Source organism: Saccharomyces paradoxus, chromosome V (genome assembly GCF_002079055.1).
Source record: "Saccharomyces paradoxus chromosome V, complete sequence".
In the NCBI taxonomy this organism is placed as follows: Eukaryota; Fungi; Ascomycota; class Saccharomycetes; order Saccharomycetales; family Saccharomycetaceae; genus Saccharomyces; species Saccharomyces paradoxus.
The window spans coordinates 440,230-458,893 of record NC_047491.1 but is presented as its reverse complement, the minus strand read 5'-3'; the positions used below and the strand labels follow the sequence as shown (position 1 = coordinate 458,893).

The 18,664-nt window shown below is 39.3% G+C and overlaps 10 protein-coding genes and 2 non-coding genes across 12 annotated transcripts; 6 read left to right on the top strand and 6 right to left on the bottom strand.

Annotated features, from left to right (window-relative positions):
• Positions 1-31: 31 nt before the first annotated feature.
• LSM5 (RNA-binding protein LSM5) lies at positions 32-313 on the bottom strand (the record flags this gene model as incomplete). Its single annotated transcript, XM_033910073.1, has 1 exon — positions 32-313. One exon carries the CDS (start codon positions 311-313, stop codon positions 32-34), a length of 282 nt encoding a protein of 93 aa, XP_033765964.1.
• Positions 314-1,145: 832 nt separating this feature from the next.
• On the top strand, positions 1,146-2,360 carry FTR1 (high-affinity iron permease FTR1; the record flags this gene model as incomplete). The annotated part of the gene is made up of 1 exon (XM_033910072.1): positions 1,146-2,360. The coding sequence occupies one exon, from the start codon at positions 1,146-1,148 to the stop codon at positions 2,358-2,360; it is 1,215 nt and encodes a 404-aa protein (XP_033765963.1).
• Positions 2,361-2,665: 305 nt separating this feature from the next.
• Positions 2,666-5,083, top strand: UBP5 (putative ubiquitin-specific protease UBP5; the record flags this gene model as incomplete). The annotated part of the gene is made up of 1 exon (XM_033910071.1): positions 2,666-5,083. One exon carries the CDS (start codon positions 2,666-2,668, stop codon positions 5,081-5,083), a length of 2,418 nt encoding a protein of 805 aa, XP_033765962.1.
• Positions 5,084-5,289: 206 nt separating this feature from the next.
• DDI1 (Ddi1p) lies at positions 5,290-6,576 on the bottom strand (the record flags this gene model as incomplete). The annotated part of the gene is made up of 1 exon (XM_033910070.1): positions 5,290-6,576. One exon carries the CDS (start codon positions 6,574-6,576, stop codon positions 5,290-5,292), a length of 1,287 nt encoding a protein of 428 aa, XP_033765961.1.
• A 273-nt stretch (positions 6,577-6,849) lies between these two features.
• Positions 6,850-7,740, top strand: MAG1 (DNA-3-methyladenine glycosylase II; the record flags this gene model as incomplete). Its single annotated transcript, XM_033910069.1, has 1 exon — positions 6,850-7,740. The coding sequence occupies one exon, from the start codon at positions 6,850-6,852 to the stop codon at positions 7,738-7,740; it is 891 nt and encodes a 296-aa protein (XP_033765960.1).
• Positions 7,741-7,965: 225 nt separating this feature from the next.
• On the bottom strand, positions 7,966-9,426 carry COX15 (Cox15p; the record flags this gene model as incomplete). Its single annotated transcript, XM_033910068.1, has 1 exon — positions 7,966-9,426. One exon carries the CDS (start codon positions 9,424-9,426, stop codon positions 7,966-7,968), a length of 1,461 nt encoding a protein of 486 aa, XP_033765959.1.
• Positions 9,427-9,652: 226 nt separating this feature from the next.
• EMP65 (Emp65p) lies at positions 9,653-11,323 on the bottom strand (the record flags this gene model as incomplete). The annotated part of the gene is made up of 1 exon (XM_033910067.1): positions 9,653-11,323. The coding sequence occupies one exon, from the start codon at positions 11,321-11,323 to the stop codon at positions 9,653-9,655; it is 1,671 nt and encodes a 556-aa protein (XP_033765958.1).
• A 330-nt stretch (positions 11,324-11,653) lies between these two features.
• Positions 11,654-12,334, top strand: RTR1 (RNA polymerase II subunit B1 CTD phosphatase RTR1; the record flags this gene model as incomplete). The annotated part of the gene is made up of 1 exon (XM_033910066.1): positions 11,654-12,334. The coding sequence occupies one exon, from the start codon at positions 11,654-11,656 to the stop codon at positions 12,332-12,334; it is 681 nt and encodes a 226-aa protein (XP_033765957.1).
• Positions 12,335-13,335: 1,001 nt separating this feature from the next.
• Positions 13,336-13,409, top strand: SPAR_Etrna16I. Its single transcript has one exon. It is a non-coding gene; the product is annotated as a tRNA-Ile (tRNA).
• A 1,290-nt stretch (positions 13,410-14,699) lies between these two features.
• Positions 14,700-15,164, top strand: SPAR_E02130 (uncharacterized protein; the record flags this gene model as incomplete). The annotated part of the gene is made up of 1 exon (XM_033910065.1): positions 14,700-15,164. The coding sequence occupies one exon, from the start codon at positions 14,700-14,702 to the stop codon at positions 15,162-15,164; it is 465 nt and encodes a 154-aa protein (XP_033765956.1).
• A 391-nt stretch (positions 15,165-15,555) lies between these two features.
• Positions 15,556-16,911, bottom strand: GDI1 (Gdi1p; the record flags this gene model as incomplete). The annotated part of the gene is made up of 1 exon (XM_033910064.1): positions 15,556-16,911. One exon carries the CDS (start codon positions 16,909-16,911, stop codon positions 15,556-15,558), a length of 1,356 nt encoding a protein of 451 aa, XP_033765955.1.
• Positions 16,912-17,742: 831 nt separating this feature from the next.
• On the bottom strand, positions 17,743-17,816 carry SPAR_Etrna15V. The gene has a single exon. It is a non-coding gene; the product is annotated as a tRNA-Val (tRNA).
• Between the last annotated feature and the right edge of the window lie 848 nt (positions 17,817-18,664).

The window sequence follows — 18,664 nt, the reverse complement described above, 5'->3', positions numbered from 1 at the left end:
ACTATACAAATCCGCGTTGTTTTCTGTCCTTTTATAACGCCTGCGTAGGGGTCTTTTTGCCGCCTGGCACAAGGATGGCGATGTTGTTGCCGCTCAAAAGCATTCTGCCATGGTGCTGCATTACTTCCTCATTTTTACTCTCGTCCTCAGGGTTGATAAGCCACTCGACGGCGTCCTCTAGTATGACATTGACGAAATCGTCGAAACCGACCAGTGTGCCCTCGAACTCGCGGTTCGATTGTAGCACAATCAGCACTTTCTGGTTAATTGTTTTGTCTATGACCTCCAAAGGCAAGATCTCCGGTAGACTCATTTTTGCGCGCTTCTGTGTATGTTTGTGAGTGCACGTGTATACGCTATGCTTGTTGTGACCATCTATCCGCCAGGGAAGCCTTTTTTTTTTCGCTTTCTCTGTGTTTTTTACCTCAACCAGAAGACAAGTCCCGGGGTACCCGGGACTTGTCTAATTATGCCTTAACATCCGGGTAGCAAAGGAACAGGGTCCGGCTGAAAGTGCCAAAAAAAAGAACAAAAAGGCTATATTATCTTTCTCTTTCAATTACCTCTGGTCAAAAACTAGATTTGGATAATAAAAGTGCAGTAAAAAAAATAAAAATATAAGATACGATCTCAACAGTTTTTCTTTCTTTTTCTTTTGACTACGGTAGCTATTAACTCCTGATACAGCAATCCAACGTGTAGAAAAAAAGAAACCGAACCCGGCACTGACACACGCTCTACGCCAATCAACCAGGGCGCATCGGCATTCTTCTCAGGTCAGGGTGCAGAAATACTATGATTGAAGTGCGCGAATACTGCTGCTGCACTAAACGAGCGAGTACGGTGAGCCCGCCGCTGACTGCCGACTCACGCCAGACCGCTATTTCCCTCCCCACCCGCGCAAGCCGTGCCGAGCACCGTCGCAGTGGTAAGAAGGTGCGCATTTCATTCTCTGCACAGAGAGAGACTAATGCACCCGATTTCTAGGTTGGTGTTGCAAGGTCCGGTGAGAGCGATGGGCTATAGTTTGAATTGAGCCTTTAGTTATATAAAATGCTCAAAGTGAGCAAAAAAATACATAGCAGGTCAGATTATATCTTAATAGAAGGTTTTCCCAGCAACTCATCACACATATACTTCCCGCCATGCCTAACAAAGTTTTTAACGTGGCCGTTTTCTTCGTTGTGTTCAGAGAATGCTTGGAAGCAGTGATTGTTATTTCCGTGTTGCTATCGTTTTTGAAACAGGCAATTGGGGAGCATGACCAGGCTCTGTACCGTAAATTAAGGATTCAGGTGTGGGTTGGTGTCTTACTTGGGTTCATCATTTGTCTGGCCATCGGTGCAGGTTTCATCGGTGCATACTATTCGCTGCAAAAGGATATTTTCGGAAGCGCGGAAGACTTGTGGGAAGGTATCTTTTGTATGATCGCGACGATAATGATCTCGATGATGGGTATTCCTATGTTGAGAATGAACAAGATGCAGAGTAAGTGGAGAGTGAAGATCGCGCGGTCGCTGGTGGAGATTCCTCACCGTAAGAGAGACTATTTCAAGATTGGATTCTTGAGTAGAAGATATGCTATGTTCATTTTGCCGTTTATTACTGTCTTGAGAGAAGGGTTGGAAGCCGTTGTGTTTGTTGCCGGTGCTGGTATTACCACGCAGGGTTCACATGCCTCTGCTTATCCGTTGCCCGTTGTGGTCGGTTTAATCTGTGGTGGTCTTGTTGGGTATTTGCTGTACTACGGTGCTTCCAGATCCTCGCTGCAGATTTTCTTGATTCTGTCTACCTCGATCTTGTACCTGATCTCCGCTGGTCTTTTCTCCCGTGGTGCGTGGTACTTTGAAAATTACAGATTCAACCTTGCCAGTGGTGGTGATGCTTCCGAAGGTGGTGATGGTAACGGGTCTTACAACATCAGAAAGGCCGTTTATCATGTCAACTGTTGCAACCCGGAATTGGACAATGGGTGGGATATCTTCAACGCCTTGCTTGGATGGCAGAACACCGGGTACTTGTCATCCATGCTTTGTTACAACATCTATTGGTTAGTTCTTATCATTGTGTTGAGTTTGATGATCTTTGAAGAAAGGCGTGGTCACTTGCCCTTTGCCAAAAATTTGCAATTGAAACACTTGAACCCAGGATACTGGATCAAGAACAAGAAGAAGCAAGAGTTGACGGAAGAACAAAAGAGGCAATTGTTTGCCAAGATGGAGAATATTAACTTCAATGAAGATGGGGAAATCAATGTACAAGAGAACTACGAACTGCCCGAGCAAAATACTAGCTATTCTTCATCTCAAAATGTCGTCACAGACAAGGAGGCCCCCCACGTTAAAGCCGAATCTCTTTGAATGAAGTTTAGTACAAGGTGGGAATTTTTCATCTATTTCTGTTGATAAAAATAGTATATAATTATATAAATATATATACAATAATTTCTAATATCGTTTACAAACTTGGCCTTGGTCTGTACGGTGACGCAAATCAGGAACCCCTGATTCAATTGATCTACTGGGCATTAATTTTTTTTTTTTTTTTTCTTGCGCCTCACTTCAACACATCGAGTAAATACCTGCTATATTTAGTTGCTAGCTATTCGCCAACGTATGTGGAATCCTCTTCTTCCAATCCCTCCATACAAACAGTCACAAGCGCAATGGGCTCAGAACAAGCCTTAAGTGAGGTTGATGACTCCTCCAGGGAGCGGTACGGGAGGCTTAAGCGTTTGGTTAAGAAATTCCTTGATGATGATGACGTGCCACAAGAGCCCCTACCTTTGCTCCAAGAATGCGCAGAAATATGGTCTAGCTATATCGACGCATGCAATGATATAACCACGCAGGCCCCCAAAGAAGACGTTAACCGTTTGTCAAAAGCGTTCCTCCGATTGAATGAAACCGCTTTCCTATATTACATGATCGTATATACGCTCTTGGAGGATACTCTACCGAAATTAAAGGAATTTTCGAGCAACAAGGACAATAACATCAGGGATATGTACGGGGAGAAAACCCAACTTTTGCATAATGACCCAAATATTGAGCGCATTCGAAATGTTATTGAGAACTACCCTAAATTGGTACATTTGCAAACCATAGACCCTGGCAAATTGAGTTCAATGTTGCATTTCCATGGTGACACCCTATTACTTATCGATGTACGTCCCAGACCTGAATTCGTCAAGGCCCATATTAAATGCAAAAACATCATATGCATCGAGCCTGCCTCATTTAAAGATTATTTTACAGATCAACAAATTGAAAACGTCTCTTTGATCACCTCACCAAAGTCAGATATCGATCTCTTTTCAAATAGAAACAAGTTTAAGTTTATTGTCGTGTATGCTGACACACAATTGAATAATAATTTCCAGCAAAGGCAAACTCGTATCCTTGCAAAAATTCTGTCTCAACATTCTGTCATTAAACCGCTGAGTGGGACGAAAGTTCTCATTTTGGAAACCGGGTTTTCAAACTGGATTAGGTTAGGTGGAGCGTATCAATCATCTGTAACTGAAACAGTCCATCTTACATCCTCCTCTTCGACGCCAGCTTTTGGCAATCCGCACGTACCAGTGGGCTTGTTTAACCAGAAATCTCTCTCTCCAACCAAAGGCAAGAGCATTCCGATGGTGTCCATGAACACCCAGCCTTTGTTAGCAACAGTACAAAGGCCTCAATTACCCTTATACTATCCAGAGGTTCCCATAATACCGCAGTCAAGACCGGATAGAGACTCCTCCACCTTTCAAAATATTAGCCCACATCGATCAACCGCACTCTCAAAAATCAATTCCCCATCAGTCATCCAAAGTAAATTCAACAATATGGAAAAAGTATCTCCAGATATTCGTGCTACGCAGGTTCGTGCCCATTTGACCCCCGCATTTGATGTATTTCAGCCGCGTATCCCGCCTTTACCACAGCAGGATTTGTCTTCATCGAGGCAGACCATTCTTAACAACTCACAAGTGCTTGATCTAGATTTCATCGTGGGGTTGGAGAATATGGGTAATTGTTGTTACATGAACTGTATACTTCAATGTCTGGTTGGGACACACGATTTGGTTCGGATGTTCTTGGATAACACGTATTTGAATTTTATTAATTTTGATAGTTCGAGAGGTTCCAAGGGATTGCTAGCTAAAAGCTTCGCCATTTTGGTCAATAGTATGCACAGGCACGGTGCATTCACACCCCCTAATATAAGAACAACACCAGTTCAGACTATTCAATTTAAAAAAATTTGCGGCCACATCAACTCCATTTTCAGTGATTCGATGCAGCAAGATTGTCAAGAATTTTGTCAGTTCTTACTTGATGGATTACATGAGGATTTGAACCAGAATGGCGGCAAAAAGCATCTCAAACAGTTGTCTGAGGAGGAAGAAAGAATGAGAGAAAAAATGTCTATACGGAAAGCTAGTGCTCTTGAGTGGGAAAGGTTTTTACTTACCGATTTCAGTGCAATAATTGACCTTTTTCAAGGACAATACGCGTCTAGGCTACAATGCCAAGTTTGTGAACATACTTCGACAACTTATCAAACATTCTCTGTCCTTTCCGTTCCTGTTCCACGTGTTAAAACTTGTAACATATTGGATTGTTTCCGGGAATTTACCAAATGTGAAAGGTTAGGTGTCGATGAACAATGGTCATGTCCTAAGTGCTTGAAAAAGCAGCCTTCCACTAAGCAACTTAAAATTACTAGATTACCTAAGAAATTAATCATTAATTTGAAAAGGTTTGACAATCAAATGAACAAAAACAATGTATTTGTGCAATATCCTTACTTCTTGGATCTTACACCATATTGGGCAAGAGATTTTAACCATGAAACTATTGTAAATGAGGATATTCCCACCAGAGGCCAAGTACCACCATTCAGATACAGACTGTATGGGGTTGCATGCCATTCGGGGAGTTTGTGTGGGGGGCATTATACTTCATACGTTTATAAGGGACCAAAAAAGGGTTGGTACTTCTTCGATGACTCACTTTATCGTCCTATAACGTTTAATACTGAATTTATCACACCCAATGCATATGTTTTATTTTACGAAAGAATCTTTTGAGTCATATTGCCAATTTGCGACAAGTGAATGGTACAATTTGCATCTTATATACTTAATAGAAGTATAATCATATACAATAAAAAGAATAGAAGAACAACTGACGGGAAAGTAGAAATATGTATTGGTGTCTCCTCGTATGGACTCCTACTTATCTGTTTACGTAACGAGCTAAGTATGTAGACGACGATCACAATATCGGTGTTTGATCACTGAAAGAGAAGCGATGCAGCAAATTCTGCATTTCCGTTAGTCTGCTTAAGAGCCTTAACAACAGCATCCCTGGTGAATCCTAAATCCATAAGCTGCTTGATTGTTTGTTCGGTGAACGTTCTCGTGGCTGCTGTTGTAACACCGGCTGCGCTTCTTCCTGTGGATGTTGGTCCCATGCCTGTCCTTGGAGCAAGCGCCGGAACAGCTCCAGGTTGTGGTGTTAGACTTGAACTAGTCTTGGTGGGTTCCAGTGGCTTATCGGATGAGGTTGTAACTGACGTTGGTGCTGGCAGTCCTTCTTGAAAACTTTTTGGTATTTCCGCTTCACTCAAAAAACTTGTTTCGACTTCTGCTATTTTAAGAACGTTTTCTTTCAAGTCCACACAAGCCAAGTGTCTTTTCAGCATGTCTAATCCTATCAAAACATCGATGTCAGTATCCAGGACGGTAAAACTGCATGGAATATATTGCGTTTCTATTTTAACTTGGGCCTGGTGAATCCTCCCAATAATTTTGCCGGTTCCTACACCGCGAGCTTCTCCAATAAATCTCTTGTCAATCATTCTCGATAAACCAGTTTTCTTCGCTAATCTAGTGGACATAATCGTTGTTTGCGCACCGGTATCCACAAATGCTTTGACGGGGTAGTTGTTTATTTCGATATTGATGTAAAGCATAGGGACTTGGGTAAACATTTCAGGTGTATATTCGATAGCATTGCGCAACTGTTCATCGATTGCTTGTTGGTCTACGAGCTCTGCGATTCTCTTCTTGTTGTTAGGATCATCAGGGTTGGCCATTAGCTTATTATATTCATTTTGGGGGATGCCAAACGGATTCATCGCGGTGTTATAGCCACCATAACGTCTTTGTAAAATAAGTGGGCCCAATCTTTCCTTGAACAACTGTGGGTCATTTACTAAATCATTCAATGCAGGGATTTGCGAAATCAGTTGTGATCTAAGCATTTGATTATTTAGTAACTCTTGTCTGAATTGCTCTATGAATGCATCGTCGGACAAAATAGTGGCATCTGTTTGAATGGAATTAGAAATCTTACCTCTGATCAATAGCAAGTCGTCAGTTTTGAGCCCTAATTCTTTTAATGACTGAGTTTTGTTTGAATCTAGAATATTCATATTAAAGTATAGGTCGTGCTTTGTTCTGTCAAAACCGCAATCTGCTTGGAGTAACGCTATTAGATCAGTTAAAGCCATGTCTTCACTGACTTCAATCGGGCCGTATATTTCGCCACTAAGTTCGTTTGAAATTGTTAAATCCATCTTTACACTATTTTGTATGATATGTGCTTCCCTACCTATGTCAGCTATACTTCTTTGTCTCACATATTTTATACTACCATTTGGTATTATATCATCTTTTCGGTGGCGATGAATTACAGAGCGGGGTCGCGACAGGAATTCTTGCATAAGGAATGAGACATTCATAAAATTAATGAGCCTGAGCCACTGGGCTCAGATATGACCAATACATGTTGTACTTTTCTTTTCAAATTGTATTCACAAGCAAGAGGGATAAGAGGGAAGTTGCTCTCAATGAAACTAAAAAGAGGGTACGATGAGCTAATAAAAGCGGACGGCGTCAAGGAAATAGTGAAGGAATTAGGATCCTCATCTCTAGACGTTGCTCTTCCTGAGGAATATATTGCTAGACATGAAGAAAAGTTCAATATGGCTTGCGAATACATTTTGGAGAAAGATCCATCCCTTTTTCCCTTACTTAAAAATAACGAATTTACGCTGTACTTAAAGGAGACTCAAGTCCCTGATACACTTGAGGAATATTTTATCAGGCTTGCAAGTACAATTTTGTCTCAACAGATTAGTGGTCTAGCAGCCAAAAGTATCAAGGCAAGGGTTGTAAGTCTCTATGGTGGTGCATTTCCAGACTATAAAGTGCTATTCGAAGACTTCAAAGATCCAGTAAAAAGTGCAAAGATTGCAAAATGTGGACTGAGTAAAAGAAAAATGATATATCTGGAATCTCTTGCCGCCTACTTTACTGAAAGATATAAGGATGTCGAAAAGCTTTTCAGTCAAGAAGATAACGATGAAGAAGTGATTAACAGCTTAGTTACGAATGTGAAGGGAATAGGTCCATGGAGCGCTAAAATGTTCTTGATTTCCGGACTGAAACGAATGGATGTGTTTGCTCCTGAAGATCTGGGTATCGCTAGAGGTTTTTCAAAATATCTTTCAGATAAACCAGAACTGGAAAAAGAACTAATGCGTGAAAGGAAAGTAGTAAAAAAGAGTAAGATAAAACATAAAAAATACAATTGGAAGATATATGACGATGATGTAATGGAGAAATGCTCTGAAATATTTGCTCCTTATAGGTCTGTGTTCATGTTCATACTTTGGAGACTTTCGAGCACGGATACGGAAGCCATGATGAAGGCAGAAAAGGATTTTGTGAAGTCTTAACTTAAGATATCATGTATTACTGACATTTATATAAGCAAAAAAAATAAAAATAAATATACCAAATATGGTTATATGTGATGCCCATCAAATAAGTACATATTTACAGCGTCTTGAAGGAATACCGACATATAACAAGAATACCATCACACGTACCATTTCACGATTGAAGCGACAAAGCGGGAAAAGGGAGTAAGTGTTAATCCTCATTAGAATATCTTTGTTCTATTATAATGGTTTTGAGGCTAGCTTAGAGGCTTCGCTTAGGATTTTCCCACTGGTTACTTTGCTTGAATGTGGCAAAGTAATGATCATATTTCTCATTGGAGCTCTTGGTTTCCTTAATTGAGAGGCAAAAACCAAAGAACTTGTTAGCAACGCCAAAGCACCAGCTTGATGGATAGATGCTAACGAGATTGGGACTAGGTACAATATAGTTAGAATACCAAGGGTGGCTTGTAAAGTAACGACACCCATCATAACATGCAAAGAGGTCATCGCGTTTCTTGGAATGAGCGCCTTCTTTTTGATAGCGTACATATGAGCAGCTAATACCGATGTAAACGCAACGTACGCACATGTTCTATGAACCAGCTGAACTGTGACCGGATTTTCTAGCAAATTCCTCCACCATAAATCTTTCTTGTCCTCTCTTCTGCAGAAGTTTTCGTCCATTAATTCACGAGAACTAGGGAACCAATGTTCACCCATTTTTGGCCAAGTGTTGTAAACCCAACCAGCGTCTAAACCGGCAACCATACCTCCACTCATAGCGGTTAGGAAAGATACCGCCAGTAAGGCTAGAGAGATCTTTCTCATTGGGCCAATTGCAGGATTATCCAATTTTTTGAAGAGGCTTATGGCTTGAACAGGATTCTTTATCCATTTACATTCTCTCAATATCTCTAAACCAGTCCAGAGCATACCCCTGTACAAAAAGAAGGCGGTACCCAAGTGCGTAGTCAGTCTATATTGAGAAACGGTAGGCTTTGATTTTCTTGCGTCCAGTTGCTCTTGATCAAGACCAGACTTCACCATCCACCAACCGACGAATCCTTGTAAACCCAATAAGCCTGCTAGACCAAACAACCTCTTATTGACATGGCCTGAAGTTTTTTTAGACATGGCAAAATAAACTGCAGGTAATACAAAAACGACACCGATAGCACGACCCCACAGTCTATGAATCCATTCCATGAAAAAAATAAACTTAAACTCGTCCAAATCAATGTGAGAGTTCAATAATTTAAATTCTGGCGATTCTTTATACTTGATAAATTCTTCTTCCCATTCCTTTTGGTTCATAGGAGGTAGCGTACCTGTAACAGGTTTCCATTCAGTAATACTCAACCCTGATTCTGTTAGTCTAGTCAACCCACCAAGAACAACAATACCAAATACCAAACCAGAGGTACCTATCAGCCAGTAAGCGACGTTCTTCGAAGTTTTCAAACGTGATATAATAGGGTTTGATTCTGAAGCAACATGTGGTCTCAAAACAGGGGAAGAGAGAGAAAATAGACGGGTACTCACAGATGTCCTAAAGTTATATGCTGGAACCTTCTTAATTTGTTGTCTAATGAAAGACATGTTTCTTGAGGCCGTGACGCTTTGCCAAGCTAAGCGGCTCGAGGTCCTCGTTAACAGCTTAGCTGCCTGTCTGCCTACTTCTATGTTTTTGAAAAGCATGACGTATAGTAGTTACAACCTCGTTGCTGTGCACTATATATAATACAGTTTACAAGAAACAATAGGAAATTAAATAAACAATCAAGGAGAGATCAAATGTTTCAAAAGGCAAGCAACTTATAAACAGCAAGACAATGGCCTTTTAGTAATCAGGGTTTCTTTTTTCGCTCCTTGCAATATACGAAATATCCGAAAACCGTAACCAGCGATAATTGCGGATCTTAGCTTACCATATTCTCTTCGATACCATTTTATAGCGAGCGACATTTTCAAGCGATCGTGGGTTCTTGGAGTCTTTCTGTTTTCTCATCTCATTTAAGCTAGGAGGAATACATCCAGCAGCTAAAGGATCTCCTCTTTTCCGCGTTGGCGATGCACTTTGTGTCTCTATTTGATTCTCTTTGTTATAGTCAGAATGTAATGCAATTCTTGTAGCCACGTCGATCTTGCCCATACCGCCCGAGAGTAAACCTGGGACGTATTCTTCCTCTGTTACGGCGGTACTGAGAGCTTGGTCCCTGAACCGTTGCCCTATGCGTTTGCTCCACTTGATTAAAATAAGATCTAGCACGAATTTTGACAGCAATGCTAGCAAAAACACTGATGCCCCCATGAAGAAGATCCTGAATAGTGATGGAAGGTAAGAAGACTCTGGCGACTTGAAAAGGGTTGGCCTCACCATTACAACGAAAAGAACAACGGACGCGGGTAAAGGTAATCCCAATCTATCTTCTAATTTGTGCGTTCTAGTGGAATAATCTCTGTATAATATATAATAGAACTTATCATATATCTGTGGACGTATCCGATTGAATTTTGTAATGTAGGCATGCTTGGCCCAATCCACTATTACTTCGCTCCCTACTACACTTACCATCGGCCCGCAAAGGATATTTATGACAACTGACAATGTAGAACGTGGGCTCCAGAAATTGATGCTAGTGTTCGATAGTGAGGATGTCCATGACCGGAGGTTTCTAAGACCAGTTATTGACAATAATAGGGTCAACTTGAATCTTTCTACCACGTCTGCAATGGTAATTTGGAAAAATCCCTCTTTATCGAATTTTTTTAAAACGGATGATTTAATCTCTGCAAATTGCATAGATAGTAATAAAGTTAGCAGAGCATTTGAATACGAATTCACGGCTATGTTTAGTGAAATGGCCTGGTAAACCAATACATAGCCGTGTATGGTCACATATATCAAGCTCATTGACACTAACAAACATCTATGCAGTAATATCCGTTGCGAGTTTTTTCTAGAAAGCATAACGGTTAACAAGCTTTGGCCCAAGCTTGCCAACATTTTGTCCGCCATTTCCAGCACACTGAATAGCATGTACAATTTCATTGCACTTTGCCGTTTTATCCTGTGATACAGTTTTGAAGTGTCTAGTTTGCTCAACAAAATGGACGAAATCACGATGATAAAAATCATACATCTCTCTTTATATTCCCTAGAAGTTACTTTATATCGAAAGGGTATTTTATGCTTATGCCCGGACCTTTGTTGTAGGCGATAATGTTGACGATGACTCTTGAATTGCTTTACATATCCTTTTATCAGTCGTATCGGTAATACAGTAAAGTAATATAAAAAACAGTCCAAGCTTGTTAAGAGTGCAAACAGCATGAACTTTTCTAGGAACATCGGTATTCTTACCATGTTCAGTAATTGTTCTAACTCATAATCATCCTCTCGTTCTTCTTCTCTTTTCGCATCACTCCTTTTATCTTGCTCTTCAATAATGCTGTGTCTATCTATGGTATTCCATAGGAAGGACCACTTTTTGTCCAATTGTGAAATTATATGTATAGCTGATGGCGCACTATTCCTTCTCAGTAAACGTTTTTTTGTTGTGTCCTTCGCTACTGCTGTGTCCTTGTGTTGCATGAGAGCGCTGATCTTCTTGAATTACTTGGTAGGAATCAAATTATATAGATGCCTTGTTGTATTGATCAGGTCGATTCAGAGATAGCATCGTAATATTGAAAAGTAACTAACTAATTTTCTTATTCTATATCTTTCCGATATTTTTGTCCGAAATAGGAATACTATAATACAAAGTCAGTTAGCATCCAAAAGTGGGTCATAAGCAATGGAAAAGTGAAGAGGAAGCACATTGAGAGGAGAATTGAACAATTCATAAACATTTTCAGTTTCGAATACATATATCAACATTCTAACTTTGAAAAAGCAGAGCGAAGTTAACAAATATAAGAAATGGCGACGATTGAAGATATAAAGGAAACGGCGTTAATCCCCTTCCAAAAGCACAGGCAACTTTCTATGCATGAAGCAGAAGTTATAACTTTAGAGATTATAGGCCTATTATGTGATTCAGAATGTAAGGATGAGAAAACATTGAAGTATTTGGGCCGATTTCTTACACCAGATATGTATCAAGACCTAGTAGATGAGAGGAACCTAAACAAAAGATGCGGATATCCCCTTTGTGGTAAATCGCCAGAAAGGATACGTGATCCTTTTTCAATGAATGACACTACTAAAAAATTTTTATTAGAAAACAATCCGTATGCATATTTATCACACTATTGCAGTAAGTTCCATTTTCGATGCTCCCAATTTTATCAAGTGCAACTATCTGATGAAGCTTTATTTGCAAGAACAGGGGTCCATTTATTTGAAGATCCTGAACAGGATAAGCACGATATAGATTTCAAAGTAACCTTGTTTGAGGAGTTGCTAAGGGAAAAGGCATCAGAGGAAGATATCAAATCATTGATATCCGGCCTTAAAAAATTAGGATTGGATCCTGATAGTGGAAATACGGATAAAAAAGATACTGAGTTGGAAGATGATTTATCGAAATGGTTAGCACAAATCAAAATTGTTGAGAATAATAATCCCAGCATTTTAGGTGATTTCACGAAGGAAGATTGATCGGCTGCATCAAGGCTCACCAATTTAGAACAGGTATGGACGTTTCATTTAGTATAGAACAGTTTATTCACTATCATGACTTTTTAAATTTCTTCAATTTCCTCCATAGCTTAAAAGTAACCTAAAGTACTTTACATCGCCAAGAGAAAAAATATTGTTATTTATATATGCCGGAATGTAGTTTACAATATTCTACAATATAGCGCTTTAGAACTTATAAAACTCCTTGAGGCATCATGTAGCAATTCTCTACGTTTCTACTAAGGTCACCAAAGGTCCTATCCATATACGAACGTTTTGATTCCGAGTCATGAAAGGAGGATCGAAACTATTAAATGTTACTGAAGGACGGCACTATTTTTATTTTTTTTGACGATGACAGTGGAGTCGACTGTCCAGCATCGAATGGAGAGCAATAGAGAGAGAATTTAGCATCCAGAACGGTAGATATTTATCCTGGTGCTATTCAACAGCCAAGTGCTTGAAAAAGAATCATTCATCTTTTGATTTATTACTAGTACAGCAACTTAAGAGTACGATTTTTGTGTGCTAATTCAATGGAGGTTGAATAGGTGTCTCAGTTCCATTTTTTGTCAAGGCAATATTATTGGCACACAGAATATTCTAGAAGTTCTCTTCGAGGACACAGGAAATCTACATAAGGGAGTCGAAAGTTCTACATAATTATATTACTATTTTTTTTCTTTCGTTTTATACGTTATCATTTATTTTCGTATCACATAGTCAATCCTTGCGTTGCAGTTTCCAGTAAATCAGATTACGATTTGATAATTGGCTCTACTGGTCTGTTAATCTGCCTTATCTTATAACGGACGTATATGATGATATCATAATATAACGACTACCAGTCTGGCCGACGGTAGTCCACATTTATTTTAATAAAATTCTACTGCCATTCAGAAACAAACCCGAGGAAAAGTAGTTCTCCCTGCATCCCATACTTAGTGATTTATCTTCCTCGAACAGTTGAATTGAAATTTGGTCTCTTGGCCCAGTTGGTTAAGGCACCGTGCTAATAACGCGGGGATCAGCGGTTCGATCCCGCTAGAGACCATTTTTTTAAAAATTGTTCTGTTTTTATGCATTCAAAGAGAGTATCTTAGCTATGCTAGCCTCGCAGAATCTGTTGCTGTTCGTTACATGAGCACGCTTTTGAATGAAAAGTTTTAGGATTGAATCATGGGATTACTAATATTGTGAGCTAAATAGAACAGGATAGTGATGATAAACTTTGACACGCGCTTTTGATCACCATTTCTGCCCGAAAAGAACAAGATTGTGTTATTAAATCTGTTGGAATGAAATTCTGATATCATCTATTTAGTAGTATATTATCACATGCGGTGTAAGAGGATGGCACAAAGATTGAGAAATTTAATGGAAGCTTAAATGCAAGGATTGATAATGTTATAGAATAATGAATGACAATATATAAAACGGAAGAAGAGGTAATAATATTATTATGTAGAATTATCGACACCTTTTTGTCGATTCCAATATCCTCGAGGAGAACTTCTAGTATATTCGGTATACCTATATTATAGCCTTTAGCAATGATGGAATGCCAACAACTGTCCAATTATTCACCAAGTTCTCAAAATCAAATTAGTTTAACTAACACTATTGTAGGATGAATAAGCTATAAAACATACAAAAAAAATGGTTCAGAATACACTCATTCCCAAGGGAATGGCACAATGTGCGAGTAAATCCTGATGGCACCGCCAAATTAAACCGCCGAAACGATCAACTTGCACGATTATCCGACTGATATGTGCTATCCCGGCCGCCTCCATCACGGGTCACCTTTGCTGACGCTGGATAAAACTCCCCTAACAGCGGTGAAGGTGGAGCCCCTAAGGGACCCAGAACTACCTTGCCGCACCAGACAGAGAGACGGATTCCTCACGCCTCCTGCCAACGGGCTGCCCGCAAAGATCGATTTATTTTAGCTGGGACACTTCAGACCGGACTCCCCTGCCTCCAGGCAGACAGCTCTGCCCAGGACAAATTTACGACAGGGAAAAGGCGGTTGCCACAACAGGGCACGGTGCGGAGTAGAAAACCACCCCTTGCCCAAAGGGCGTGCAATCCGTGTCTAGCCGCGAGGAAGGATTTGTTCCTCGGCCAGAATTCCCAATGTATCCCATCCCACCAGAAAGCCACTACAGCCTAGCATCGTTTATGTAAGTATCGCCTTTTGTATGCTATTTTTATTCAAGTTTTCTCACCCAAAAAAAAGCTTAATAGTTTTGATGAAAAGCTTCCTTGGGATGAGATGGGGACATGCAACCTGTTTATCATAAGTTTGTTAAAAGGAGACCGAGAGTGGTTATAATAAGGAATGTGTAAATCATTAAATAAAACTGAAAATGATATTGTCAGGTTATCACAAGCTATGGATGCCCTGGCTAAGTTGATTATTTCAAAGCAAAAAGATGGATCACAGTTACAGGTTGAGTACGAGCATAAATTGAAAGAATTAGAGAAATTTATTAACTTACTACTGGGCTTACATGAAAGTACTGGAGGAAGTGTGATGAACACTAGTGTTCTTGACAAAGTACTGCGGAATGGCATAGAGATCTTGGAAAAAGATGATCAAAAATATGCTCTGATACCGGTTAAAGCAAGGACAGAAGGAGATACAACACATATTATTCAGGGTGCAACCAGCAAAAAGAGTAGTAAAAAGAAAAAGAATAAGATAAAGTGTTCATTTTGTCAGCAGGTTGGCCACACAAGAGCACGCTGTGGTGTGAGATTGACCGTACCGCCCGGAATAACGAGAGAACCGTCGAAGCGATAGACCCTAAACTTATTTTGCCAAAGTGGTAAAGTCATAGCATGCATACTTGAGTATTCAGCAACATTTTTCCATAAGTTATATTACATAACGTATACCAATTTATATATATATGTATATATATATATGTGTGGAGAAAAGAAAATGAAAGAAAAAGGAAATATATTTAGTTATGAATCTGTCAGATATACGCATATAACGAAAAAAATGTGAATGAGAAAGGAATAAAGGATAGTCTTTTCCCCTAATTTTTGTATTGGTTTTTTTGGCAATTGTTTTCTCGTTTTCTTGTAATACATGACATCTATTGATGAGAACGCACTTGAAACAAGAATATTATCGGAAAAGGTATCTTTACTCTCCGATTGTTACATTGGTCGTAAGCCCTATGAATCTATTGCTTCTCCTGCTCTTGTCTTTGTTTTAGAACTAATGGATGGCCTGTTACCCTAAAGTAAATATCTTTAACATCATCAGTCATGGATTCGAAATGGGAAGATGCGTCATATGATCTGGATAAGTAGATATTATCCTTAGAGCCATCTTCCCTTGGTTCAAATAATTCGGCAATGCCCATGAATTTTTCCTCGATTGGTCCTAGAAGCTTGAAAGCAGGTTCTAATTCTATATGTGGCTTATCAGTTTCAATGATTGTGGAAATAATGGCTAAATAATGACCTTTGGAGCAAACGTTATGCGCATCTGAGACAATCGCAACGTATATATCGCTTTTCCTTCCTAGTTGACTTTGTGGGATAATAATTTGTAGAGAATCCGCGTTACTGGTGTTCGGAACTGGATGGTTGAGAATGCAGATAGCTCTGATGACTCTTTGACCAGTGGATTTACATTTCTCAGGGAAATAAGTTGGATCAGCAATAACCAATGGGGCCTTGAAAGTCCCAAGTTTAGTCTTGACCCCTTCAAATTTGCCTGTGTCTTCTTTGTACAATACTTCATCAATTGGAGTGTCTAGCATGTAAGTACCACCGTAGATAGCCGACAAACGAGCAAAACCCTGTGGAAGTTCGCCTAATCCATACATAGGATATAAATAAGGTGACTTACCGTAACGGGCAACACTTTGGCAATACAACAAAATTCTCTCAAACGATGGCCTAGCAGGTTGTTGCAAGTAGTCGTCATTGGTCCATAAAGCCATTGCATGACCGATAAATTCTTTAGTAGAATTACCTAAACCGAATTTATAATACACTTCGTCCATGGTATTCTTGTCTAAGTCTAAACCTTGGTGAGTGGACAAATCATCTTCCTTGTAAGAGCTAATCCATTCTAAGAATTTCTTCATTCTACGTTTTTCAAAAATTCCCATTAATGGTGACGAAATAGCTTCTATTTCATTAGCTGGCACTTTGTAAATTTTGCCCTGTTTAAACACATAGGAGCCAGACACTTGCTTGAAATCAACATATCTCGTCACATCGGTATGTATCAAAATATTTGTAAGTTCGCCATTGGCCATCAGGAATTTAGGAATTAAGTCGACATTCCAATCTCTATCTTTACCAAACTTGGATTCCCGCTCCTCTTTACTGATCGGATTTTGTTTAAATTTTTCATACAATTGAGATAAGGTCACAGAAGCAGCTTCGCCACCATAGTGGTCCTGCTTGTCAATATGCAATACTTTTTTCCCATCTACAGAGAGTAAACCAGATAAGATACATTCGGTAATACCGGTACCCAATACGATCACGTCGTAGTCTGTGTCTATTGTTTCTTGATCCATTGTGTTATGCTATACAAGTGGTTATTCACTAAGAGTTATAATAGGAAGGGGAGTAAAAAGGAAAAGACTAATTGTAGTCCTGCTCTGAAAAATACCCTTCCTTGAAAAAAGACTATGTCAGAAATTGGATGAGACGACGTATCAAGCAAGAATGAAACAGAACCTTTCTACTAACAAAATCGGGATAAATCAGCCGACGTGTTGAAACTACATTTACAAACAATCCCTCGCTGAAGTTCCCACGGCCAAGATTTTGGAGCCCACCAGGAGAGGGGAAAACACCGCCAATGTGAGATAAACGATTCTGTCATGCGGGTAACCCAATGATACTGTTTTTGGGCGGTTACGGTCAATTTGGCTACTCAACAGCAAGTGTTGATTTATAGGAACATTTGACTGGCAGATTGTGGAGAACGAAAGAAGATGGGTGTATTTGAGGAGTTTTAGAGGTATGGAGTTCTGAAATGTGGTCTGATTATTTTTCTTGAAGAATATACTCTTGGCTATGCACATTTTTTTAAGTTTTGGGCCTTCTGCTCGTATTTACTTTGATGTAGGACAAGAAGTAAATTATTTTAAGACAGTCAACGAAAAGAAAACAAATACAAGAAACGAGAAATTGGCCCCTTCTGTTAAAGGTGGGCCGTTGTTAAACAAGTATAAACCTTGAATCGCTTGTCAAAACTTTTGCTAGCTATACTTTTGTAGTTATCATTTATTGAGCGGTTTTGTATCCCTTTCAACTGTTTTAAAGATGTCTTGCAAGGTATAGGTGTATAGGATGGATGTCCTACGTAAATTGGAGTAATTTATATTCGTTTCAAAAAAAGATGATTTCGCCCAGGATCGAACTGGGGACGTTCTGCGTGTTAAGCAGATGCCATAACCGACTAGACCACGAAACCAATTATTATTGAAAATGTGTTGTATCTCAAAATGAGATACCTCAGCATTACTAGATTTACCAACCTAGACATAAAACATGTATGAAACACGTACGAAACAATAGACAAGATTAAGTATACTAGGCAACCTACTTGCCTAAGATGAACCAAACCAACCAAACGTATAAATACCTGAACAATTAGTTTAGATCCGAGATTCCGCGCTTCCACCCTTTAGTTAGATTCAGATCTTATATAGATTATATAGGATAAGTAATATTCCGTGAATTACGTTAATAATAAGTCTGACAACAAGTTACTCTCCTAAACGACTTTAGGATTGTCAAGACATCCGGTATTACTCGAGCCCGTAATACAACAAAATAAAGACATACTCTACAGCTACATCTTAGTCATTTTTCAAAAATATAGTACTTCAACTTTTCATGACTGAAATATGTTGGTGAGAATGTGGTGGATAATTGGATAATTGTTGGGGATTCGTTGTTGATAAAGGCTCTCATCATCATCAAAAATTCTAGTGGAATAATTTCCAGGTCAGTGGCGATGACTAATGTTTACTCCAACAAAAGGTGGGTATATTCGTTAAGTGTACTTGTTATTCATACGCTAAAATTCTTATCCACGGCGGTCACAGGATGATTAGATCAATAAGAAGCCGAAGTGCAAATATAAAAATTGAGAATTGGGTGAATAATTAGATAATTGTTGGGATTCCATTGTTACTAAAGGCTATAATATTAGGTATACAGAATATACTAGAAGTTCTCCTCGAGGATATAGGAATCTACAAAAGGGAATCGATAATTCTACAGAATAATAATATTATTTCTTCTTTCGTTTTATAT